Below are 26,681 nucleotides of genomic sequence, written 5' to 3' on the forward strand. Positions count from 1 at the left end.
CCAATTTTCCCAAAGGCCGGTTGGTCGGAGCTGAAGCTCCTGCCACATATTTCTGGTCACAAAAACATCACCAAACTTCTAAATAAAGACCCCAAACACTTCTAACATTAAACATTGCCGTAAATGCGAGCTATGCATACATCACAGAAAGAGCAATGAAAGCAAGTAAGGTCATTATTTTCCAACCCGCTGACCCCAGCGCGAGGTCCCTGTGGCCGGAGCCTCTCCCAGCAGCTCAGGGCGCCAGGAGGGACCCTCCCTGGACAGGACGCCTTTCATTCGCAAGGCCACTCACACATACTCAGACCAGGACCATCCAGACACTCCGACTGACTTAACCGCACATCTTTGGGACGTGGGAGGAACCCAGTGTCCCCAGAGTAAACCCGTGCAGGCGTGAGGAGAGTGTGCCGACCCACGCAGGATGTGCAACGTAAGGACAGTTCCCTCTGATCTTACAAAGTCCCAGGGGGAAGGCGGAGGACGGGGCACTTGGCGGAGAAACCCTCCAGGGGCGTGAAATGCTCCCCGGCTCTCCCTCCTTAAGGGAGGCGCCCACAACTGAGAGAAGAGGAAGCCGGAGGCGTCGGTGGCCACGTGGGGCTCGAGCTGCTCAAGCTCATCCCAGCGGGCAGGACTGGTCCTCAGTCAGCGACCCCAGAGGGGACTCTGCGCTGAGAGGCCAGCCCCGGAGCACCAGCGAGGCCTCTGCGGGGTGGCAGAGAATCCAGTGGAGGAGGGTCTTTCTGGAAAATGAAGTTTCGATTTCACTTGTTACCCTGAGGAGCAGCAGGGGGGTCTGACCCGCTAGGACTCCCGTGGGTCGTCAGTCCTGAGGCGTCTCCCTGGCGGGAGAGAGCCTCGCGTGGGTGCACACTGTCAGGGAGCAGCAGCACCAGGGGCCTGGCCTCCCTCAGCCTGGTGACAGCAGGTCCCTGCTGAAACCACCACGTGGACCCGAATGTCCCCATTGTGAGCTGCCAGCCCCGAGCGCTCCCCGGGACTCTAGATGTCGGGGGCCCGGTGAGGGGGTCGTGGCGTGCACCGGCAGCCTGGGTGTTATATCCGTGGTACCACCCTGGCCAGTGATAAGCCACAGGGCTTCCTGTCACCCAGCGGCCAGGGCGGTGGTGGACTTTGCATATTTATGGAACGCCAGCCCAGGACAGCTCTTGGGGACTAAGGGCCACGGGTCCCGCGCCGCCTGTGAATGTGACACTTCTGCACCTTTTGGCCCAACTTGAAGCCCAAATGTTTGCATCAAATAAGTCTTTTCCCTGCTAATCAGCACTTGCCAAGAAAAGCAACGGCAACGCTTTTGAAGACGGCTACACGTGTCATGGAGGGCGGGAGGGCCTGTTGGGGCCCGACGGAGAGCCGGCGCCTTATATTTCAGGGGTGTTCAGACTCTGTGAGACATGAGCCCCAAGATGGGATTTGAATTCCTCCTCGCGAACCACGCAGTTTCTGCGGAGACAGAGGAGGGAGGCGGGAGGAAAGGGAGCCGGGAGGCAGTGGAGGCCGCGGTGCGTCGCCCCCCCGAGATTCTCCTCCTGGGTGCAGCTGTCAGGATTTCTGTATTTCCTCTTCCCTTGCCTGGTGTCCCTGTGTGACAGACTCCGTTCCCTTCCCTTCGAACAAGCCTAGCTCTGGCACTTCCCACCTGTGTGACCTTGGGCAAGTCAGGTGACAGGTTTATGCCTCGGCGTTTTCACCTCTGAAATGGGAACATGAACGGCACGTGGTCGTGAGGATAAAGAGTTGCTGTGCGTCAAACACTCAGGAACAGCGTGCAGCCCAGAAGCACGATTAGCCCGTGAAGACTATTCCAGAGCTATTACTATTCCTCCCTTCCCACAAATTCTAAGCCCCCCTCCCCCACCTGACGATTAAAAACCCTTCACGCTTTCGCCTATGGTGGCAATTTCCAGGGGAAATTCTCCCTGTGAGCACCAGAAGGTTCTCTCTTCCCCGGCCTGGGACGTGTGAGTAGGACAGCGGCAGGCGGAAAGCACAAGAGACCTGGCAGTGACACAGTGTACCCACAGAGGACGCGGCGTGCCCCTCCGCTGGCAGTGGAAGAGGGGGTGCTCCTTGCCCACCGAGCCCCTTGGCCCCTGCCCGCAGCCATCGTCCCCACGGTCCTCACCCTCACTCCACGGGAAGTGAGCCTTTCGAGTTTGGGGAAGGGTTTCCTCCTGCACATCCTCAGGTCCCCTGGGCCAGGAGGGGTGTCTGGGGACAGGAGCCTGTGTTGAACCCCCTGCTTGCTGAGGTGTGCTGACGTTGCATCCAGGAGATCTGGGGCAGGTGCTCACACCTGCTTCCCAGGGCTGCCGTGAACACATGTCCAGAGCTTGGCTCAGAGGCCAGCACAGAAAGAGCACTCGAGAAATGACTGCTCTTCTGGTTGTCGCGTGTTTAGAAAACCCACACTGGGCAGATGATGATGGCAGCAAACCTTTTAGTTCATTTAATCTTCATACTAGACCTACGGAGTAGACTCGATGTTATCACCTCCTCCTTCAGATGAGCAAACCAAGGCGCTGGGTAGTTAAGGGACTTGCCAGCAGGTCAAACAGCCAGCAGCGAGCAGCAGACCCCATACTCAATCCCAGCCAGTGTTTGAGGAGGCACTGGCGGCTACCCCCCACGCCAATATGTCCAGAACCTGCAGCTTCGGACAGGACATGACTCTTCCCAGGTTCCTGTCCCTTAACCCTTCTCTCGGCATGACGGACTGGGTCTGAGGGCCGGCGACGTGAGCCAGGCTCACTGCACAGTGCTCCCCAGAAGGATGCCATGCCTGAGGGGTTTCTCCCTCCGTAGTAGTGTGACTGCAAGGACACCGCAGAAATCCTTGGGGCTGCCAGATTCCCTGTCCTGACAGCATCTAGCTTCCTTCTGTCACGAGGGAGGGCAAGGTCCCCTCTGGGACTGTGGAGAGCAGAGGAGGGAGACTTTCAAGGACTAAAGAATGGAAGGAGATGACTCACGGGGCTTCTGGAATGGGCAGGGATGCAGAATCCTTTCCCTTCGTCCTTCTCAGTGAACTAACCTAGACCCACACTGGCCTCCAGGACAGACACTTAAATGGCTGGCTTATGGGACTCTTTTTCACAGAATGGACTTGCTTTTGCGTAGACTAGGACCCAGGTGGGGCCAGGGAACTTCAACAGGCACCGTAATCATTATCGAGCTACCAGACAGCAGCATCCAGACAGCCTTTGTGCCCTTTCTAGACAGCCCCCTGCTCGGGCTCAGGGACCCGTCTGGCTGCTGAGCTCCCAGGAGGGTGAGGGGTGTGACCTCCCCACCTCCCTCCCACCACCCAGGCCCAGCCCAGGGCTGGCTATAAAGCTGGCCCAGCCTGGCTCCTCACACACCCAGGGGGACCCTCCTACAGCCTGCCGGGGGACACATCCGCCCTGCTCCTCCTCCTGAGAAGCACCATGAGGTCCCTGTGGCTCTGCTGGGCGCTCTGGGCCCTGCCCCTGACTGGCCCCGGGGCAGCCATGACCGAGGAGCAGATCCTGGGCAGCCTGCTGCAGCAGCTGCGCCTCAGCGAGGTGCCCGTGCTGGACGAGGGCGAGGCAGAGAGTGTGGTCACCCCTGCCCACGTGAGGGCCCAGTACGTGGCCCTGCTGCAGCGCAGCCATGGGACCCAATCGCGAGGGAAGAGGTTCAGCCAGAACTTCCGAGGTGAGGCCCTTCCTCCCTGCTGCACCCTGGTCCTTGGGGGGAGGAGGGCCGAGGTTGGATGTACTTGTCTGGGAAGGCTGTCCGGGGCCCCTCTCTGGACCTGGGGTTCACCCCCTCACAGTGCCCAGAGCTAAACCCAAGGGCCCCAGAGCGAGGATGCTGATCGGCATCTCAGCTGCCTCATTAGCTCAGGGCACCAGAGCTGCCCCTTCAGCTGCTGGATTTGTTATAAACGAGGCCCAGGCTCTACAGGGCAGTGAGGAGGGACAAGGACTCTGCACGGAGGTCCCCATCCAGGGTTTCGGGCTCGATCCACTGCCAAAACCAAGGCCTTAGAGAAGAGGAGGATGGAGAAGAGAAAGCAGACCCCCGGGAGCGTGCCCGGGCATGGGTGGGCGGGGTGCTGGGGGCAGAGGAGCCCCGGCTGGGCCCAGAGTGCCTGGGTGAGTCAAGGCTTCTTGGGTTCTGTGCTCACACCGCCACTAGTGGCCTGACCTTGAGCAAAGGGCTTTAAAATCACTTCAGAACCTGTTTGCTGCTCTGCAACGTTATGACTAGGTGTGCCCTGCCTACCAGCATCGTGAGCAAAATATTTAAGTACCATGGGCAGAACCGTGCTGGGGTGACGGAAAGTTATTAAAGTATTAACACCAGCTCACTCAGCTGTCAGGGCTGCAGCCGCCCGAATCCTACTGCAGCCCCTGCCTCTCTGGGCCTGGACCAGACTCAAGTGCCCCAAGGTGAGGATGCTGATGTTTGCTCACTTAGACAGGGCCTGAAGCTGCGCCTTCCTGCTGCTGGAGTTTTGTATAAACAAACCCACAGACCTAAGGGGGATTTTTTTGGTACCCCAGCTTGGCTCAGGGGCTGTTCTCTCCCCTACCTGGCTACCTTCAGTGGCCCCGCCACCCCCAGAGCTCTCCCCGTGCCTGGAGAGGCCCCACTGATCCCGCTCCTGTCCTCAGAGGTGGCGGGCAGGTTCCTGGCGTCCGAGGCCTCCACGCACCTGCTGGTGTTCGGCATGGAGCAGCGGCTGCCCCCCAACAGCGAGCTCGTGCAGGCCGTGCTGCGTCTCTTCCAGGAGCCGGTCCCCGAGGCCGCGCTCCGCAGGCACGAGCTGCTCGCCCCGCGCAGCGACCGGGCCCGGGTCACCGTCCGCTGGCTGCACGTCCGTGACGACGGCTCCAACCGCACCTCCCTCATCGACTCCAGGTGGGGAGGCTGAGGCGGGGGGTGTGTGGGGGAGGGGAGAGGAGCGGGGGCTCGGCCTGGCCGGGGAAGGAGGGCTGGAGGGAGGAGAGTAGGGGGCGGGTCTTGTCTGGGCCAGCGCGGGAGGGGGATGGGAGGGGGATCGGAGGGCGACGGGAGGGCGACGGGAGCGGGTGGCCGGGGCTCTCCCAGGGCCCTCCCCGAGCCCGTCCCAGTCCCCGCCCCTCAGCGCGGGCCTGTGCCTCCGCCTGCTGTCCCAGGCTGGTGTCCGTCCACGAGAGCGGCTGGAAGGCCTTCGACGTGACCGAGGCCGTGAACTTCTGGCAGCAGCTGCGGCGGCCCAGGCAGCCGCTGCTGCTGCAGGTGTCGGTGCAGAGGGAGCACCTGGGCCCCCTGGCCTCCAGCGCGCACCGGCTGGTGCGCTTCGCCTCCCAGGGGCCGGCGGGCGCCGGGCAGGGCCAGCCCCAGCTGGAGCTGCACACCCTGGACCTCAGGGACTTCGGGTAGGTGCCGCGGGTCCAAGGGCGAACCTGACTTACAAGACCGACGCCGAATTAAACTTGCATTGACGTGGGCATCTTTTCTCAGGGGGCTATGGGAATGCATACATTTATTTCTCCTTCCACTCTTAGGAGTAATAGCGCTCGTTATTTTTTGGTTATTTCTAGTTATCCATCCTTATCTCAAATATCCAGGTGTAAGTGTCTTTGTTTGTTTGTTTATTTTGTTTGTTTGTTTTTACCATAATGAGCGCTGGATTGCAAATCTCCCTCCCAGCCGCCCCACTAGGCCCTGCCCTGGGACCCCTGACCTCAGCCTTCCCAGCTGACCTCTGACTCTTCCCCTCCTTGCCCCACAGGGCTCAGGGCAATTGTGACCCTGAGGCGCCAGTGACCGAGGGCGCCCGCTGCTGCCGCCGGGAGATGTACATCGACCTGCAGGGCATGAAGTGGGCGGAGCGCTGGGTGCTGGAGCCCCCGGGCTTCCTGGCCTACGAGTGCGTGGGCACCTGCCAGCAGCCCCCAGAGCCTCTGCGCTCCAAGTGGCCGTTCCTGGGGCCGCGGCAGTGCGTCGCCTCGGAGACGACCTCGCTGCCCATGATCGTGAGCATCCGGGAGGGAGGCAGGACCCGGGCGCAGGTGGTCAGCCTGCCCAACATGCGGGTGCAGAAGTGCAGCTGCGCCTCGGACGGGGCGCCGGTGCCAAGGAAGCTGGAGCCGTAGGCGCTGGGCGTGGCCACCGCTGCCTCTGCCTAAACACGTGCAGCGAAGCAGGTCTTAACGTAGGCTGTAGTTTTCTACTTAGCAAGGGACCCCTGCCCCAGTCAGTGCCCCTGTCGTACCTTCCCAAGCGTTCTTCCGTTCCTTGCCCTCCTGTCATCACCCTAAGCACTTACATGAGTAACTAATGCCACTCGGGGTTGCTGAGCAGGAAACCCCAGCCTCCTGGGCAGCGGTCGGAGCCCAAGCGCAGACAGATTGTGGGCTGGGAGCGTCTTTTCTCTGGCAAATTCTCAACCAAGTATGGGGCAACACACCCTATGATAAGAACTGAAGAAACAACTGATTTACTCCATTACATGATGACATATGTAACGAAACCAAAAAGTCCGTTTCCCCTAGAGAGGGAGGATATCTGAAAAAAAAGCCCCATCCCTCAGATGTTGACCCCCTTCTGGACTCCAGTAAACATACCCACAGCCGGTCTCCTGAGAGGTTGCTCAGAGGGAGGCTAATGGGCTTCAGGCCAGGACAATGGCCAGAAAATCAGGTCACCTGGATTCTGGATAACACAGGGTGCCACGCTGTGACCTCGAGCACATGCAGAAGGCTTTGGGCCACCGTGTTTTTGTCAAAAGGAGGAGGTGAGATTCAGCTCTAAGATGTCATTGCCCTGGGGATGGGGGACAGGCCTAACCGTACCCCCTCCTCCCGAGGGCGTGGACGCCTGTGCACACCTAGTTACTTCCCCCACTGTTTTAGAGAACTCATCACCAGTTAATACCACGTGTACTTCGGAGTTTGTTTTACTTATTATTTAGAAATAAAATTTGAATGTAGATAATCGGCTGAAATAAAAGTGATGTTTCTCTCCATGTCTCGGTGTTTAACTTTTAGTATTTAATAACGTCTGCATTTAATTTCTCCTTTACGTAGGAGTGAAGGGAGCAACAATGGGAAATGAGAGCAACATAATGATCTGAAGAAAGGGGTGACCGAAGACCCCCAACTTCTGTAGGGTGCTGAAGACAATCACTCACATACGTTACCTCTTAGAAAGCACTTTAACCCTTGCAGAAGTGATTATGGAGACAGGGCAGGGGGTGACAGCAGTGCGGTGAGCAAGCTAACACTTACTGAGCATTCATGATGAACCAGGGATCTATACCACGCAATTCCATACATGTTATATCACTTAATTCTTGCAATTATCCCATGAGGGAGGTATTATTAATCCCATTTTTCAGATGAAGAAATCAAGACTGAGGCAATACAAGTCTGCTGAGGCTCTATCCCATAAAATAGATTATAAATTCCTTCTCACCCCATTCCCCAGTATGTGTGCTCTGCTGATGACACAAGACATTAGGTTAAATTGTCATTTGGAAGCTGCCACATCTGGCTGGCAATTCCCCTCCACTTACTTTTCCCAGTCAGCTGGGTTTCCCTGTGCCTGACCATTGAAGTTCATGGACTCACTCTTTTTAGCTACAGAGTTAATTAATAAACATTGAATCATGGAGGGGAAACTGGAGCTAGTCTATGGACAGCCAAGATTTGAGCACATGGAAAGAATATTATATTATTGTAGGTGGGAGAGAATTTGGCTCTGACTTCTGAGTGGCTAAGTCACCTCCATAAGACCTCAGAGTGATTCCTGTCCATTTTGGGTGTTGTGAGAACCAGGGCATACAGTTGCTTTCTCTACCAGAAAGATATATAGATAATCTGAAGAGTTCCACCAGCTACTCAGTGACATATCTTTGGCTCTAAAAGGTCGGTGGACTCCCAGCCAATCGCATGCAATCAGTGGCAAAGATGGGCCTGCTCATACCATCCCAGGTAAGCTAAAAAAAATCCAGGAGATTGGCTTCATTCCAAAATGTGATGCTGTGCTCATTAGCACAGGGTGGACAGAAGGTTCTCCCCAGTGAGGTCCATGACTCCTTAATCCTTGGAAACTGTGACTATGTTATGTCACATGGCAAAAGGGACTTTGAAGATGTTATTAAGGCTACAGACCTTAAAATAGGGAAGGTATCTTGGATTACATAGGTGCACCCAATCTAATCACATGATCTCCTCAAAGCAGAGAACTTACTCTGGCTGGAGGCAGGAGAGGAGGCAGAAGGGAAGGTCAGAGAGATTTGAAGCGTGAGGAGTTGAACTGCCACTGCTGGTTTGAAGAGGAGGGAGGCCAGGAACCAGGGAACGTAAGAGGCCCCTAGAAGCTGAGAACAACTAACTGGCAGCCAGCAAGGAAAGGGGACCTCAGTCCTACAGCCACGTGGAACCCAATTCTGCCAACATGAATGATTCTGGAAGCCGATGCTCCTCCAGAGCCTCCAGGTAAGAACCCAGATCAACTGACACTTTGATTTGACCTTTGGGACCCGAAGCAGAGAAACCAGCTGCAACCACTCAGCTAGAGGGGACGAGGGGGCAGGACTTGGGAGAGTGAGGAGAGACAAGGGCAGGAACGGCTGAATCCATCTGTCTGGTGGCAGTCCCCTTCCTTGTGTGGGATGCGCTGGCTCAGGATCAAGCCAGCACTGGAGTCACCAATATGGCCTCCTTTCCTAGGACCTTGTAGTTTTCTTCATATTTCACCTCTACTCCTGGAAGCTGAAACAGGAGATTACCAAGGCAACCACAAAAAAGGGATGGATGTGTATAAGGGGTCTGACAGGAGTGAGACACCATTGTTTTCCACACGCTGCCCCACTCCAACACACACACACACACACACACACACACACACACACAGATTTGTGCACGTTTTCTTCACAGCTGTATCCCCAGGACTTGGTTCAGTAAGTATCTATTGAATGAATGAATAAATCTAACGTTGATCTTTAGGAGAATGGTTAAATTTGTACACTGCATCCATGTAATGGAATGCTAGGTAGTCGCTAAAATCTTGTTTTAAACAACTCTTCAGTGACATTGGAAAATGCTTATTATATATCTCATATAGAAATTTCAAAACTATATGTATATCATTTATTTCCAATGATGGAAAAAGTATATATGCATTAACATAATAATGTAAGGAAACACCAAACATGTTTATAAGAAACTATCCTTAGTAAGTATGATTATGGGTAATTTCGACTTTATTTTTTCTTGCATTTTCCAAATTTTCCTTAATATGCACGCATTACTTTTCTAATCAGAAGGAGTCACAGAAATACTATTTTGCTTCAGAGTAAATATTTGGTCCTCACTTTTAGGGGTGCAGAAACTGAAGGCCTGGGGACTTGTGCAACAGCGATCAGCTACAGGAAAATCGCAGAAAGCAGCCCCCCGGTGGGGGTGGAGATGTGAATTACACGGAGAAGACTAGAAAAACTGGTAGAGAGAGTAGGGGAGCTGTCTCTCCCCATACCTTAGCTAGACCCTAGCGAGCCGATCATTTCCTAAACAGAATTGACCCTATTTGCAATATACTTAAGAAGACCAATTCGCGTGACTCCTGCAAGTTCAAGTGAATAACCGGGGCTGCCCCCGTCGCCTCCCAGCTTGGGCCGGGAGGAGCGAGCGGAAATCTCGGGGTGTACCGAGATGTACGGCTCTGAGCTCACAGGTCTCCATGACCCTGTCTGAACGTTCGTCGCCTCAAATCTGCAACCTGGAGAACTTCTCTGGCCCACGACCTGCAGCTGATGGCCGGTGCCAAAAATAACATTAGCCAGACCTCAGCTTGGCCTCAACCGTCAGTCCCGGGGGCGTCGGGAAGACAACTTTGACCCCCTATTAGGGACTGAGGTCCCAGGCCGGCGCGGCCGGGCGCACACGAGGCAGAGATCCGTGCTTCCGGGAGTCGCGTCCGACGTTCCATCCGCCAATCCCGTGCGCAGGAGGCGGGCGCAGAGCCCTGACCCAGCCTCGGATTGGCCGCCTGGGAGGGGCGGGGCCGTGTCAGCCCTGCTGAGAGGTCGCGGGACCCCCGGCCGGAAGCAGCTGGAAACCCCTTGGATCCTCCTCCCAGGGCTCGGCCCTTGAACGCTGGGCTCTTGCCTCCTCCGCCCCTTCCCTATTGTACCTCCGAGCCCAAGATTCCTGCCCCTGCCGGGCGGACGCCGAGCCCAGGACCATGAGCGTGGGCTTCATCGGCGCGGGCCAGCTGGCCTGTGCCCTGGCGCGCGGCTTCACGGCTGCAGGTAAGCGCGTGGAGGCGGGAGGCGGATGCGCAGGTGTTCCCTGGCCTGGACTGGGAACCGCCTCCACCTACGCAGGCATGAAGAAAGGGGTTATCTGGGTCTGATGGGGGAGGCCTGTTAAGCAGCTAGAGAGCCTTCTGTCGGTGTAAGGGATTGAGGGCTGTTAGAAGTGGTGGGTTTTGATTCTGATTTCCCAGGGAAAGCGTGGGGACGGGGTGGGCCGTGATCCCTCTTGAAAAGCTCTGTCTGCTGCAGGCATCGTGTCGGCTCACAAGATAATAGCCAGCTCGCCGGAATTGGACCTGCCCACGGTGTCCGCGCTCAGGGTAGGTGGGGGAAGAGGGTGGAGGCCCAGGAGAAGGATGGTCTGATATACTGTGCCCCTGTGGTGGTCAGCGGTGGTGTGGGACGGAATGTTTAATGAGGCGGGTGACAGGCAGTGTCTGCGTCTAGGATGGCTGATGTTCCTAGCACCGGAGGCCCCCTGCTTTTCAGTTTGGAGTCCTAGGGGGACAGGTATCCATCAGCCTGGCCCTGGACCACACAGAGACCATGCTGTTTGATGAACAAGTGTCTGGGATTGGAACAGAGCCTGACCCAGCTTTGCTTCTGACTATTGGGTGCTAGCATTTCTCCTTTCTTTTTGTCACTTTCCAGCCACAGAATCTCTTTACCTAGCAGAGCTATGCCTTGGGTACCAGATTGGTGGGGATGTGGGATAGCCATTTCCTGGTTGCCATGGAGAAGCTTGTCCATACCCAGCACCTGTGCTCGTTTGCCCAGTAGCAACATTAGAAAACTTTGTGTCAGTGGGGGTAGGGGCAGGTTCTGAGAGGACAGGGCAGGGAATTCCATGCTGCAGCTGGGAGAGTGGGCCTGGCAGGGGTTCAGCTGCTGGGTGGGAGGGTCTGGGCCTGGTGAGGCCGTGCTGTCAGCTGGGAGTCTTCTCCTGCAGAAGATAGGGGTGAACCTGACCCGGAGCAACAAGGAGGCAGTGAGGAACAGCGACATCCTGTTTCTGGCCGTGAAGCCACACATCGTCCCCTTCATTCTGGACGAGATCGGTGCCGATGTCCAGCCCAGGCACATTGTAGTCTCTTGTGCAGCCGGTGTCACCATCAGCTCATTGGAGAAGGTGCCCGTCCCAGCCCTGGTGCCTCAGTGTGAGCGGAGCGGTGGGTGTTAGCGGGAGCTGTGCCCTGGCAACTCACTCGGCCCTCTCTCTTGCTCCAGAAGCTGATAGCGTTCCAGCCGGCTCCCAAGGTTATCCGCTGCATGACCAACACACCTGTGCTGGTGCGGGAGGGTGCCACAGTGTACGCCACAGGCACCCACGCCCTGGTGGAGGATGGGCAGCTCTTGGAACAGCTCATGAGCAGCGTGGGCTTCTGCACCGAGGTGGAGGAGGACCTGATTGACGCCGTCACAGGGCTCAGCGGCAGTGGGCCTGCCTATGTGAGGCCCTCATATGTTTATTCAATCTCCTGGGGATCCAGGGGAACGAGATGGGATGGCAGGCAGGCTTGGGGGTGTCGTCCGCCTCTCGAGTGCAGGTGGCTGGTGGAGAGGCTGATCCTTGGCACCAGCTCCAGTCATCAAAAGAAGCAGACCCTCAGGGGTGTCTTTGCTGCCTGCTGCCCCAGGGCTCAGTGACTGTCTCCACAGGCGTTCATGGCACTGGATGCGCTGGCTGATGGCGGGGTGAAGATGGGCCTGCCGCGGCGCCTGGCAGTCCGATTAGGGGCCCAGGCCTTGCTGGTTAGTATCTTCCCCCTGCATGTTCTGGACTAGGGTATGGGCTGGGGGTTCTTGTGGGTTCTTGTGAGCTGGGGGCAGGGGATGGCTGGGAGGCTGGGATACTGTTGGGGGAGACAGTGTCATGGAGAAACCCGTCCCAAGGTGCACAGCACTTTGCTCCTTGTACTCCCTTCCTGCCCTAGGGGGCTGCCAAGATGCTGCTGGACTCAGAGCAGCATCCAGGCCAGCTCAAGGACAACGTCTGCTCCCCCGGAGGGGCCACCATCCATGCCCTGCACTTCCTAGAGAGTGGGGGCTTCCGCTCCCTGCTCATCAATGCCGTCGAGGCCTCCTGCATCCGAACACGGTGGGTTGCTCTCCTCTGCCCAGCTGGTCCCTGGCCTGGGCTGGTCACTGTCTTGCAGAACCTGTCATCTTTGGTCCCATTAGCAGTGTTGGAGTCTGTGCTCTGTTAACCATGACTTATTGGACTTTGTTTAGCTAAGGGTTTGTGGGCTCTACTTCATTTAATTCTCACCATAGTTCTGATAGTTGGGGTTGGCTTTGATTTACAGATGAGGACATTGAGACTCAGACAGTTTGCCCAGGGTCAGACAGCTAATAAGCAATGGAGGCCAGATTCAACTGCAAGTTTATGACTCCAACCCTGTGACTTTCCACACTCTGTCCATGTGATCACAGATACCACGTGGTGCTCTACATCTACGTGATAGCCATACTTAGCTAAAGAGCATGCCACGAAGCTTGGGGGAGTGTTTGGTCTATGGTTCTAACCTTGGGTGGCAAGGGGAGGCCTCGTGAAGCCCTGCCCCAGAGTTTCTTGCCTTCCTCCCTCAACCCCTCTCGGGCTTCATCTGCAGAGAGCTGCAGTCCATGGCTGACCAAGAAAAGATCTCCCCAGCCGCCCTCAAGAAGACGCTCCTGGACAGAGTGAAGCTGGAATCCCCCACAGTGTCCACACTGACCCCCTACAACTCAGGGAAACTCGTCACGAGAACCCCGACCCTGGGAGACAAGAAGAACTGAGGCCACCTCTGCCCCCGCTGTTACCAGAGCCCTCGCCGGAGGGGGCCGTGCAGGGCGAGGGCAGATCCTGTTACAAAACCTCTTTCAATCCGTTAGACCAAGCAGCTCTCGCTTCTCCTCCTGTCCTGTATTGGAAGATTCTCTGAAGGGGTGATCGATGCTAGAAGCCAGATGCCCCTGCTCACCTCCACTGTCAGGGCCCAGCTCAGGCAGGAAGGTCTGGGGAGGACCTTCCACCAGCATTCTCCAGCCGGAGCCTGAAGCAGGGTCAATGTGATGCCACTGTCAGGTGAGAGGTACAAAACATGACAAGGGCCATTTCTCTTTGACTTGAAAGTGAGCAACTTAGAATTGTCACAGTTAATCAGAAATGCACAAGGGGAGACTGTGCTCTAAGTCTTGCTTCATAGGTGCACCATAGAGAAAGTGTTAGTCGGTGCTGCTAAGTTTAGTAGCTTTAATAAAGTTTTCTTTTTTATTACCCTGTTTTTCTGCTCTTTTATGCTTAATCCTAAGTCCATCATTCTAGAGAACTCGAGGCCTGACTAGGTGCCCCCTGCTTCTGTGGGGGAGTACTGTCTATGCGTGGGAAGTAGGAATGAGCGAAAATAAGGGGCCAGGCCCTGAGAGCTGTGGTGACACTCTGCTCCGACCTGCGCCCCAAGGTCAGCAGGCCGTGTCCTAGGATGGGCCAGAGCTCATGGCCGAGAAGAACCAAGTGCCCTGGGTGGAGATGCGCCAGCAGCCCAGACACAAAGGAGGAAACTGCTTTGTAGCAGCCCAGGCCCCGTGCTGAACCTTGGCTCCTCCAACTGCCCTCCAAGGGAGGATCTATTCTCCCTCACTTTATAGAAGATGCTGAGGCCCCAAGGGGATAAGCCACTTGGCCCAGGTGAGCTGTTGGTCATGGGTGGGGCAGTCCATGTTCTTAGCCACCAGCCCCTCTGCATCCCAGGAGCCAACGCCAGGTGTGCCATCTGCACAGCCAGACTGAGCCTGCGGTTCCCCATGCAGGCTGGGGTGTCTGCCGCATGTCCCCTGTGCCATTGACACCAGCATCAGCTCTGAGTTCAACTAGTTTCTACCGCTTTCAACTAGGCGGCCTGGGACAAGTTGCTGGGTCTCTGTGACCTCAAAGTTTTGTCCCCCCACAAATATGGTTCTGGTGGGTGTGAAATGAGACCATGGGGAATCGCTCAACAGAACATCTAGAATGCAGTGGACCCCTCATCCGTCACCCCCCCCATGAGATGGGGAGAGCCTTCTCTTCCCTGAGTCCAGGCAGCATCGTTCTAGCTCCTAACCTGAGAACCGGTGGGCAGGCTCAGTCCTATGGGGCCGAAGTGACAATAGTAAAAGCTGTCATTTTAAGCCCCCATTATGTGGCAGGCCCTTTGCGAATCCCTTCTATAAAACCTCTTGTCCTTAGGAGCTGGTATAATTTAAAAGGTGAAGGTCAGAGAGGTTAAGTAAATTGTCCCAAAAAGATTTGAATAGACAAATCACCAAAGAAGATAAACAAATGGCACCTGAGCACGTGAAAAGATGCTCAACATCATTAATTATGAGGGAAATGCAACTCAACCCAGTGAGATACCTCTTCATGGCCACTCTTAGTTAAAAAAAAAAAAAAAAATGTTGGCGAGAATGTGAAGAAATTCGAACCCTTGTGTATTGCTGGTGGGGATGTAAAATGTGCAGCCACTAGAAAACAGTCTGGCAGTTCCTCAAAAGGTTAAATCGAGTACCATAGAACCCCAAGATTCCACTCCTGGGTGTGGAGCCAGGAGAAATAAAAACATGTCCATGCAAATCTCGCACAGGACTGTTCATGGCAACATCGCTTGTAATAGGAAATAGAAATAATGCCAAGTGTCTGTCGACAGGTGAGTGGATGAACAAAATAGGATAGAGCCACACGATGGGATAATATTTGGCAATGAAAAGGAAGTAATGATACATGATACAACATGTTGAACCTCGAATACATTATGTGACGTGAAAGAAGCCAGTCACAAAAGGCCACAAATTATGTGATTCCATTTATGTGGAATGTCCAGAAAATGCAAATCTGCAGAGACAGAGTGGTCGCTTAGGCTGGGGTGGGGCGGGGAGGAGCATGGGGTTTCTGTTTGGGGTAATGAAAATGATTTTTAAAAAGACTGTACTGATGCAACGTTGCCCAATTGTACATAGATAGCCATTGAACTGTACACTTACAGTGGGTGAATTTTATGGCATGTAAATTACACTTCATAAAGTTTTTAAAAAATGAAGTAAATTGCCCAAGTTTTGATCTAGGAACTGGTGCCAGGATTCGAATCCATTTCTGATATCACATCTTGTCCTCTGCACTAGACCTGCTGGTGAGCTGCCCCAGGTGGCATCTTGGACTGCCTTCCCGGGCCTAAATCCACCAACACCCGTTTACTGAGCACCTACCAACGGCCAGACCTGGCTTATGCCTTGGTGCGCAGGGTAGACCTGGCGTGGGCGAACCCTCACCTGCTGAGGACCCACTCACTGTCTTCATTCTGAGCTTTGACCACATACGGTCAGGGACAGATTTGACCGAAGGTGGCTGTGGCCCCAGTCCTCCAAGGAGAGGGAGAAGAGAGGCCCTGGAAAATGGTTCTAGTCATTTCTTCCCAGAACCTTGGGCCTGCCCCTCCCAGCTACCCGCATTCTCACAGGGCAGATCAGGCTGACTGACCCTGGGGCTGGAGCTGCTGGCAGTCAGAGCCAGGGACCCTGAGGAGGTCAAGAGGCCCCCAGTGTGTCTGGCCCCGGACAGAGGTTCTAGAGCTGTGTTCCTGTCTTACCAGGTGCCTGAGCCACCAGGAACGCACCTGAATGCCCCCTGCAGGTGTTTTAGGAGTAAGAGCTGGCATTCGAGATTAGCACAGCCTTTTCGGTATGTGCTGAGTGCTCCCTCTGTGCCCAGCGCCCTGTGAGGCCTGGGTGTACCCAAGTCAGTAACACTCGGTCCTTGTTCTGTGTTGCACAAGGGCCAAGAACAGATGTGGACAGAGAAGAGATGTGGAAAACACAGGAAAACAGAGGAAAAGCGGCTTGGAGGAGAGGAGTGAGAGGAAGGAAGGGATCTAACCAACACTCTGCCCCAACTCCCTCCCTCGGGACTCCTGGGGGTGGCTGGGCCTAAAGCAAGCCTCAGTCCCCATTGCATAACTGGCTTCTCTCAGAACCCCAAAACCTCTGTCCCAATTGTGAACAATAGTTACTTTGGGGGCGTGAGATTAAGGAGACTCCTCATGTGATGTTTTTATTTTCCTTGAGATCGCTGACTGCAATAAGCAGGCGTGATCACCACAGTTAAAAGATTAAAGAAGGTTTCCACTGCTCCCCACTGGCCCTGTGGGAGTGTAAACACACCCTGCTTCATCTGTGTTCCTAGGTGACTGTTACTAAGCAACGCTTGGGGGGACACTAGAGAGCGCGACTGAGCTCCCTCCTCTCTGCTCTCGGCCTGAGTCACAGCGCAGCCTGGCGGGACCTCAGCAGGTGACACTGTTGCCCTGACACAGTCCCTCCCCTTTCTGCAACCCCGACACCCTGTGCGGTTTCATCTTCTCTGAGATGGGAAGCCGGGCCCATGTTCCTTTTGAAGCAGCTCCTCACATATAACTTAAAACACGGAAACTTCCTCGAAAAATGAACGCGTGTTTTCTTCCCAAGTGCCAGGCCCGGCATTTTGTGTGCAAGATACATAGTCTTGTTTAGTCTTTCGTTGAATAATTACGACGCAGTTACTGTTTCTGCTGTTTGCTGATGGGGCGCTGAGGTCAAGGCCTGTTTTCTGAAGCTGTCCCGCCTCGGGCTCCAGCACCCTCACCGCTTTACCCGAGGGGCCCTCATGCCGGAGCACAAGGAAAGGCCTGTGAGGAGTGAGGGGACGTGGCAGGTGGCTGAGGAGACCCAAAGCAGAGTGGGGTCAGGACTGGCCTCCTTACCACCTTCGGTGGGTGTAGGGACCTCGTTTTGAGAGTCCCAAGTCACTGGGAAACCCACTCAGAGAAGAAGACATTTCAATGTTTTCTGTTTAATAGAAACGAATAAAACCGTCATTCCTCCCTGTCTCCTGAATTGAGAAAAAGGAACAAGAAATGAGCATTTATGGACTTCCGGTTCCAACACCATTGCCCACATCTCCCCATCCGGCTCCCTTTGCCCTAAAGAGACACCTGTGAGTCGCGGAAGCCCCTGCCCTCCATGATCTTGCTCGCCCACCCTCTCCTGGGGATGCCTTCCCCTCCCCTGCCCAGCTCCGCCTCGCTCCCAGCCCTTCATGGACCGTTAGCATCCTGGACCATACTCTGTTGGTTATTTTCTCATGAACATAATATTCTTGCCCTCGAGTAGCACTTTTGAATTGAGAAGATGCTGTCACTCATCACGTCCGATAGGATTCGCAGCCGTCCTGGAGACAGATGGGGAGGGTGTGAACAGCCGCATCTGGCACTTGTCTCGGGCAACTCGGGAGCAGGTGCCAGGACCCAGCCTTCGGATTCCCAGTCTTCTTTCCACTTTCCTCCCTCGCAAGGACAGCAGGTAGCTCCTGAAAATGTTCCCACAGGGCGGGCCGCCAGAAAGCTGGTCCTGGAAGCTCAGCTTTGAGCGCGCGCCTCACTGCCCAGCTGCAGAGGAAAGGCTCCCCTACGCCACTAGAGGGCGCCAGGTGCCAAGCAGTGAGCCCCAGGCCGCCCCACGCCGGCGACAAACCCAGGATGCTGTGGTCCGGGAAGAACTCCGGTCAGAGACACCTCATTCAGCTCGGTGCCAGCCGTGGCCGGTGATTTCGTGTGTTCACAAAAGAAAGCTTAGTGTCGGTTAGAGAGGGGAACATTTGAATCCTCTGCCCCTCACCGCCGTCATGCGTCATCCCAGGTGCCCACACACCTGGGCCCCTCCCCTGGCCCACCAGGGTGAGGAGGGCGAGCCTTATCAAGTCCACTGCATCCAGGCTTCTCGCAGGTCACCTGAATCAACACTCCCCAGTCTTGCCCAAGAGGCCTTGAGAGTCAGATCACTTACTAGCCATTTCATCTTGGGCTAGCTACTTACCCTCCGGAACTTACCTGCAGTATGAGGACAATAGCAGTCCCCACCTGGAAGGGTCGAGGGGAGGATTAAATGAGATTAAGGATGGGGCTGGTGTCTGGCAGGAGGTGAGCTCTGATTACCAAGGTCACTGTGGATTCTAGGTGATTGCGAAGGAGTCAGAGGCTCCGAGAAGTTCACTAGGAGCACAGACCCCAGAGCCAGGGCCTGGTGGAGCCAGAGTCCAGCTCTGGTCTGAGTGGGCCCAGGGCCCCTGCTCCCCGGGCCACTACTGGCTCTGCACCAGGTGCCCAGACCTGGTTCTCAAACTGATGGGCTCGCCTGTCTTTTTAAGTGAAGGGAAACGGAGAGGAAGCTAGCATGCGTTGAGTTCCATTTCCAATCCTATTCCCCTTGACTCTCTGAAAAGCTCCATCTGTCTGGACCCCAGACGCACCCTTACCCAGTGCCCCTCGCTGTTTTTGCATACCCCATCTCCTCCGCTGGAAGTGCCTTCTGGTCTTTTCTGCCTCTCTAAATAGGGCAGATCCTCATCTTCCACTCAAACTGTGAGGTCAGAGCTTCCGATTCCAAAGCTCCGCGGGCGGGCGTGGGAGCCGCCGGTGCGGTCCTGGGAGGTGGATACGTGCTCGGCAACCTGAAGTGAGCTGATCGCGGCCGTAGCCAGCGTCCCTGGGGACCCAGGGAGACACGCCGGAAAGGTGACGCCCTGAGAAGGCTCGCGTGGTTGCCAGTCACTGCGGATTTATTTAGAGCTCATTATGGGTGCATGAAATGCAAGTTATTCATGGATCGGGACCCTCTATGGTGTGGCATCAATATCCTGAGACATTCGGGGCCAGCTCTGGGAAACGGGGGCCCAGGTGAAGAGAAGCGCCGGGGGGGGGGGGGGGGAGCGTGGGCGTCAGGGGGCTGGGAGGGCGGAGGGAGAAGCCGGCCTTCCTATAACCTTGTACTTGCTCAGCTGGGTGAGGATTACACGGGAGGAGGTGTAAGAAGCATGTGACTCAATCTGACTTGCGTGCATTCGTTCATTCGGTCATTTCTTCAGTCCACGCATGTGGAGCACTATGTGCCCGACTCTGGAGCACAAATAAAACCAGGCCTGATCTCGTCCTCCCCTAACGGGTTCCTGATCGCGTGGGGGGAACAGATATGACAGAAATCCTTCCGACCTCTGTACGACAAGGAGGCAGGTGCTCTGACAGAGGCTGTGGTACAGCGCGCCGGGGAGCGGAGAGGTTTTCGGGAAGACTCGGTGAAGGAGGTGACGTAGGTCTTGAAAGATGAGGGGCGTTTTCCGGGTAGAAAGAGGTGGTACAGGGCCAGGGTGGGCTCAGGGGTGACACCCTGGGTGATGGTGGCGGAGACCGATGCCCAGGCACAGGGAGGTGACTGGGTGATAGACGGCAAGGCAGGGAGGCCCAGGTGAGGCAGGTGCGGCTGGACCGTGGAGACCCTGGGTTGGGCCATTGGAAGGCAGGTACAGCCACGTGGGGGTGTTAAGCAGGGAGGGATCAGGCATATTTTTACCTAAGAAAGAAAACTCTGGAAGCCTTGGAGGACAGTAATGAGTCTTGCAGTCAGTCATCTGGGTAAAAGATGAGAGAGGCCAGTTGAAGATAATTTCAAGGCTTAAGGACGCCCCTTCCCCTAACACATTAGATCGTAATTGATTGTTTAAAAATCAATTCGATTAAATTGATGAGCTGAAGCAGGTAACCTGAAGCCCCTCTTGCCCACAGGTTTCTGCTTGTGTGCTTAGCAAAGCCGGTGGCTGTCACTTAGCAGGTATTTGTGAGGATTGTTGAGCTAATGAGGCAAACAGACCCATGAGATGGGGGAGGGGAGGGGGAGCAGGTGTGGCCAACGTCCCAGGTTGGCGACCCCATTAACTGACCTGAGAAATACTGGAAGGAGATCAGGTTTGCAGGAAATAATAAAAATAACAGCTGCCACTGACCGATGACAAGCGCAGGTCAAATCCAGAGGCAGGCCCTCTATACGCCTTTCCAAATCCTAATAAACGACACTGTCCGGTGGGTGTTTTGGTCCCCATTTTTACAAATGAGGAAACTGAGGCTCACAGCTTTGCCCGGGGCTGCAGTGAGCAGCAGTGGAGGCCAGGGCCTATGCTCGCCCGCTCCGCCTCCCAGAGTTCCGCCCGGGGTGAGGTGACAGTGAGGCAGAGACTCCCGAAGAGCAGGTGGGGACAAAGGCTGGGCTTCGGAACGGTCCGGAGGCCCAGGTGTGGATTTGCATGCCGGCGCCGTAAGTTAAGAGCTGAGTAGAATTAGAGCTTCGGGGACATCCATGTGCCAAGAGCCGTGTGACAAAGTGCCACACGGACCGGGGGGCTTGAGCACAGACATTTATTTTCCCACGGTTCTGGAGGCGGGAAGCCTTGGATGCAGGTGTCGGCAGGGTTGGTTTCTTCCTAAGCCTCTCTGCTCGGCTGGCGGCTGGCCACCGTCTCGCTGCGTCCTAATCGCCTCTTCTCACGAGGACACCAGTCATACTGGATCAGGGACCCTCCGCGAGGACTTCGCTTTCGCTTAACCGCCTCTTTAAAGGCCCCGTCTCTAACTACAGACACATTCTGAGGTGTCGGGGGTTAGGGCTTTGACCTATGAATTTGAGGGACACACAGTTCAGCCCAGAGCAAGCAGAGTCTGGGGATCATGAACATTCGAGAGCTGAGGGGAGGACCGGAGGGCCGTGAGAACGGGAGAGGTGATTCTGGGAGTGGATGACGGAGTTCGTGGGACAAGGGCGGGGTAGGAGGCCCAGGGCTGGCAATGATGGGGGGGTGGCCCTGGCTGATCCAAGCAAGAGGGGGTGGGGTGAGTGGGGCGGCGTTCCTGAACCCAGAACTTTGAGCAGTGGAAGGACGCTCAGGAAAACAGGATGTGGCTGCAGCGACCACCTCCCTCTGCAAAAGCCTCGGTCAGAGCCGCTTCAGAGGTCGGTCAGCGTGGCCATGGAGGGCACCTCGGGTCGTGGCCAGCAGGGCTGTGGCGTCTTCATCCGGGAAGATGAGGCCACTCTCCAGAGCTGCGGGGTGGGGGTTCCTGCTGCACTGACCACTCTCCTGTGGGGCGAGCAGCTGGGACCCCAGGCCGCAGGGAAGCAGAGTGTCTAGGCGTGTCCCCCCATCGGTGCGGGGCCCGTGTGGACTGCTTCCGGCCGCCCGTGCCCAGCACAGCCACCGGGCTGCTGAGCGCGCACCCAGGACCCCGGCCCAACCCACGTTCGTGAACCGGTGTGAACTCCGTCCGCTCATCTCCCAAGGGGCCACTCCTGTCTGTTTTCTTCCCCCTTGTGGTTCGTGTCCGGGATCTACCACGGCGGCTTCCCCTGGGGACCAAGGGCCCCTGGCCTGTAAGACGGGAAAAGGCCGGGCCCCGTGGTCGGACACAGTCTGGGGGCCTCCGGGGGACCTGGCAGAAGGACCCGGCCTTCCCATTACGACCCAAACAAAGCCGCGTCCGGGGGCCACGGTGAGGACGCCCCGTGGTCGCGGCCGAGGTGCAGTTACAGAGCCCCGCGTCCTCGTGCCGCCCTCGGCCGGCTCGCGGTCAGGGAGGGGACCGCGCGCACACCCCAGGGGATGCCCCCGTTTCACTCAGTCGCTACTGACCCTGAACCAACAACATCTCAGACTCGTGTTCTGAAAAACAGTGAAACTGGTCACAAGGTCAAACAGCTCATCGTCCAGAGACGGTCGTGAGCTGCCCGAGATCACACAGCTCGCCGGCCGGGGCCACTTCCTCTTGCGGGTTCCCTCAGCTTGTGATCAAGCCGTGAAGGCCAGCCCCGGGCCACCTCTGTCAACACTGACCCCCAGTCACCGGAGGTGCTTCCTCCTCCAGGCCCAGCAGCCTGGTGCTCGGATCCGAGTGGGGCCCCCTACCTGCCCCCGCACCCCCCATCTGCTTCCAGAGAGGCCTGTGGTCACGGACAGGCGAGGCTGAGCCCACGGCAGCCCTGGGGACCGGCTCCCTCCCTCGCTTGACATGTTATTCCGCTTTTAATTACAGAGCCAAGGCAGCAGGGCCTCCCGGGCCGAGCCAGCAGTAGTCAGCTTTTTAATTTGATTTTTACTCTCTCAAAGGAAAGCCTTGGGGGACCCACCGCACGGAGCACGTGGGTGACGAGGCGCTCAGTGGGCCTGGAGCCGGGTGTGTGGGGGAGCCTGGAACCCGGACACTTGACTCCAGCTTGGCCCTGCCGCCAACAGGTAGGGCAACCTGAGCAAGCCTCAGTTTCCCCATCTATGAAGTGAGGGGCTACAGAAAAGCTTCCCGTCAGGGTAAAAAATCGGTAAATCCTGACCAGCCGCACTCTCAGACGCGTGCGGCTTTGCGGGGTCCCTGCCCTCTCTTCCGTTTCTGGGTTCCCGTCCTCTGCCGTGATGGTCTCCTCCTCATCTCCCGCCCGTGGTCCCGGAACGAACCTGTGGCTCCCCTCACCCAACCCCCAGCCACCAGTCATTTCCCGCAGTTTGCCCTCTGGCCCTGGACTCGGCTCTTGTCCCTCCTGTGACTGGCCATCTCTCTTCTCCCGCCACTACCTCCTGTTGCCAAGGGCCCCGCACCTGTCCTTGGGCAGGTTCGTGGTGTGGCCCGCTGGACTTCTCCCGGCTCCTTGGACTGACCTGCCCACTCTCCTCACACCCACACATGCCCTACCTGCCAGTCCTCATCCCTTCCCTGCCTCAATTAATGGTACCACCGCCTGCCCGGTGTCTGCCGAAGGGTCCAAGGACGTGTGGGAGGATGGGGCCTTGACTCAAGGTGGGGAGGTTCTTCCCACCATAGCTTGGCCCCCCTCCTCTCTCTGCCTACTCCTCAGCTTTCTTGCTTCAGAAAAGAAGGGGCACGTGAAGTAGCAGCCACACCGGGGAAGTCCATGTGTCCAGGACCCGCACGCGGCCTCTAGGGATGGGGACAGCCAGAAGCCAGGGCCCTCACACCTGTGGTCCTACAACCACAAGGGTACAAATTCTGACAACAACACAGAGGGCTCCTTCCTCAGCCTCCTGGGGGGACCCCAGCCCTGGCTGACGCCTTGAGTGCATGTAGCCTGTGAGACACACAGAGGCCCCAGCTAAGCTGCCTGGATCCTGGCCCACAGGTTCTGCGAGGTAATAAATGTGTGTTGTTAAAATAAAACAAACAAACAAATAAATAAAAGAATGGGACAGAAACTTATTTTTGAAATTACAAGACTTCCTGTCCCTCAGGCCTAGTGTGCAGAAGTGTCCTTGCTATGAGCTGGTGACAGAACCAGGCAAATCCAGGGCTCCAGAGTCCTACTCCGGCCGTCTCTCCGGGCTGACTCTGCCTGGCGCGCCCTGTCCCCACCCATCCAACATCAAGTCCAGCCAGGAGCTCCCTGGGGCTGGACGCAGCGGCTGATTTCAGCAGGGCCCTGATGTCACAGGGTGAGCGAGGCCAGGCCCCCGGCCCTGTCCTTCTCACCCGGTCAGGCCCACCACGTGAAGTGAACGCAGATGGCCTAGCGGGTGAGGACCTGTGGGGATTCCTGGGTGGCCAGAGCCCCTCCTGGGCCTGGGGAGACCGAACCCTTAAACTAAGAGCTTATTTTCCTGAGAAGGTGCTGAAGGCGAGCCTGTCTCCTCACCAAGACATGTCCCGCAGCGCAGAACTCACTGGGGGCACTGTCTGGACCCGGAACCCCCTTCCTTGGTGGAACTGAGCCCTGGACAGGTGCAGAAACTTCCCAGCCGACACCAGGCTTGCTGCCAGGTGGACGACCTCGTCCCCAGGACTGGGCCTGGCCCACGTTGAGAAACGGACCATCCTTCCTGGGGCTGGCGGGGTGGGGTGGGGTTCCTTGGCGAGAACCCGACAGCACCTTACACCTGTTGGTCCAGGGAGAAGCCCAACCCACCCCTTTCTCTCTTCTAGTAGTTTGAAGCCAGAAGGAATCTCTCTCTCTCATTTTACAAAGAAATTGAGAATCCAGAGATGTTTGCAATGTTTGCGCCGCTCAAACTCCCATCTTTGAACTCATTCATTCATTCACTCATTCATTCGACAAGCGTCGATGAAGTACCCACCACGAGTGCCGGCCGCTGTTCCCGGCCCAGGGATGCGGCAGTACACGGGTCAGACGGACCAAGTGTCTGAGCCGTGGAAGCCACAGCCTCGTGGGGAGGCAGTCCATACACAGTTAAACAAACAGAGGAAGAAGGTCATTTTCGATAGCACTAAGCACCAGGAAGAAAATCAACCTGGATGATGAGAGAGACCATAACTGGTAGAGGCAGGGAGGGCACAGATCTTCATGAATCGGCAAGAGAGGGCTTTCTGAGGAGGCGACGTTTCATCTTAAAGTCCCGAATGACAAGAATTAGCTAAACCTGCTAAGGCCTGGATGCGGAGCCCAGGGAACAGCCAGTGCGAAGGCCCTGAGGCGGGGTCAGCATGGCACGTCTGGGGACAGGAAGGAAGCCGTGTGGCCGGCTCTCAGGGAGCAAGTGACCAGTGCAAGAAGCTGAGGTGGGAGGGTGAATCTGGCCCAGGTCGGCCTGAGCTTTAAGGACATAGTAAGAAATTTGAATTTTATCCAAAGGATAATAAGAAGTCATAGGAGACTGTCTTTTAGAGCGGTCTTAGGTTCCCAGAGAAATTGACTGGAAAATACAGAGAGTTCCCACGTGCCACCTGACCCCACACAGGCGCGGCTTTCTCCGCGACCGGCATCCCTCCCCAGGGGGACGCAGCCGTCCCATCGGAATGCCTACACCGACACGTCGGCATCGCCCAAGGTCTGTAGTTCACATTGGGATTCGCTCTTGGTGTTGCATATTCCGTGGCTTTGGACGGACATGGAGTGACTTGTAACTACCGGTGTAATATCATACGGAGTATTTTCACTGCCCTAAAAATCCTCTGTGCCCCACCCTCCACTCCGCCCCGCCCCCCCCCCCCCCCGCCACAGACCCCTGACAGCCACCGATGTTTTTATCATCACCACGGTTTTGTACTTAGAATATAGCCTTTTCAGATTGGCTTCTTCCACTTAGTATTATGCATTTAAGCTTCCTCCATGCCTTTTCGTGACTTGATGGCTCCTTTCTTTTTAGCACAGAATGCTAGTCCGTTGCCTGGATGTCCCCCCCTGTTTATTTATCTGTTCACCTACTGAAGGACGTCTACCCAGATGTCCTTCCAAGTTTTGGCAGTTATTAATAAAGCTGCTATAAACATCCACGTGCAGGTTTTTGTTGGATGTAAGTTTTTGGCTCCTTTGGTAAATACCAAGGAGTGCAACTATAGGATCTTACGGTAAGAGCGTGTTTAATTTTGTGGGAAACTTGCCGAATGGTCTTCCCAAGTGGCTGTACCATTTTGCATTCCCACCAGCAGGGAATGAGAGTTCCTGTTACTCCATCGTTGCCAGAATGCGGGGTTGTCGCTGTTTGAGATTTTGGTCTTCCTAATAGGTGAGTAGTGACAGGTCTTTGCTGTTTTAATTTGCATTTCCCTGATGACATGTGATGTTGAGCATCTTTTCATACACTTATTTTCCATCGGTATGTCTTCTCTGGTGAGGTGTCTGGATCTTTTTAACCGGGTTGTTTTATATTCTCATGGTTGAGTTTTAAGGGCTCTTCGTATACTTTGGATAACGGTCCTTTATCAGAAGAGTCTTTTGCAAACGTTTTCTTTCAGTCTATGACCTGTCTTCTCGTTCTCTCGATGGTGTTTTTTGCAGAAATTTTTAATTTTAATGAAGTCTAGCTTATCCATTTCTTTAATAGATCACGCCTGTGGTATTGTATTTAAAAAGTCATCACCAAGTTCACCTACATTTTTCTCTTACGTTGTTTTCTAAGAGTTTTATATTTTGCATTTTATACTTAGGTCTATGATCCATTTTGCGTCATTTTTTGGAGGATTTTGATGAGTAGAGTGCATCTGATTAAAGTTTGTCGAAGATCGCTATTGATTATGGGGGAAGGGAATGGGTCAGGGAGATGACAGTTGCAGTTGTCCAGGTGAGGGATGGTAGGTCACAGGTGGAGACAAGATTTATTTTGCAGGTGAGACCAACAGGACTTGCTGGGAATCGACTCTGAAGGATGCGGGATAGGAACCAGGAGTGACCGCCGAGGTCCCCGGGGGTCTAAATGGATGTGTAGCGCAGAGCCATTTACTGAGATGGGAACAGGTAGGGATGGAAGGGCAGTTGGATACATGGTTCTGGTGTCCAGTGCAGCGGTCAGGCTAGAGGTGTGAGCCTGGGGTCATCAGTGAATGGATGGACCACGAAGCCATGAGGCTGGATGCCATGAGATCTCCCAGGAGAAAAGAGGAGCAGATTCGTTCCACGACCTCGGGCTGTTTGCAGCAGGGTGTTGGCCCAGAGCCGATGAGGTGGCGAGACACCATTAATACAGGAGGACGATGGAGTGTGGGCGGGGGAAGGGGAGCAGTAGGGGCAGACGCAGGGCCAATCCCCCAGACCTATTATCCCTCTGCAAACACAGGCC

General features: G+C 55.7%; 2 protein-coding genes across 3 annotated transcripts; both read left to right on the plus strand.

The window, feature by feature from the left end:
* Positions 1–3,417: 3,417 nt before the first annotated feature.
* On the plus strand, positions 3,418–7,006 carry LOC107517083 (left-right determination factor 2). Its single transcript, XM_016157420.2, has 4 exons — positions 3,418–3,702; positions 4,668–4,914; positions 5,172–5,414; positions 5,771–7,006. Exons 1-4 carry the CDS (start codon positions 3,453–3,455, stop codon positions 6,132–6,134), a joined length of 1,104 nt encoding a protein of 367 aa, XP_016012906.2. The 5' UTR covers positions 3,418–3,452; the 3' UTR covers positions 6,135–7,006.
* A 3,040-nt stretch (positions 7,007–10,046) lies between these two features.
* PYCR2 (pyrroline-5-carboxylate reductase 2) lies at positions 10,047–13,559 on the plus strand. 2 transcript variants are annotated; one of them, XM_016157474.2, is made up of 7 exons: positions 10,047–10,294; positions 10,550–10,620; positions 11,250–11,429; positions 11,528–11,749; positions 11,960–12,052; positions 12,235–12,398; positions 12,913–13,559. In XM_016157474.2, the coding sequence occupies exons 1-7, from the start codon at positions 10,228–10,230 to the stop codon at positions 13,076–13,078; spliced, it is 963 nt and encodes a 320-aa protein (XP_016012960.2). In that variant the 5' UTR covers positions 10,047–10,227; the 3' UTR covers positions 13,079–13,559. The 2 variants fall into 2 exon arrangements, with proteins under 2 accessions (XP_016012960.2, XP_036091284.1); XM_036235391.1 differs by having other exon boundaries at positions 11,253–11,429.
* The last annotated feature ends 13,122 nt before the right edge of the window (positions 13,560–26,681 follow it).

The sequence above is a fragment of the Rousettus aegyptiacus genome, unplaced genomic scaffold, assembly GCF_014176215.1.
Source record: "Rousettus aegyptiacus isolate mRouAeg1 unplaced genomic scaffold, mRouAeg1.p scaffold_m13_p_18, whole genome shotgun sequence".
NCBI lineage: Eukaryota > Metazoa > Chordata > Mammalia > Chiroptera > Pteropodidae > Rousettus > Rousettus aegyptiacus.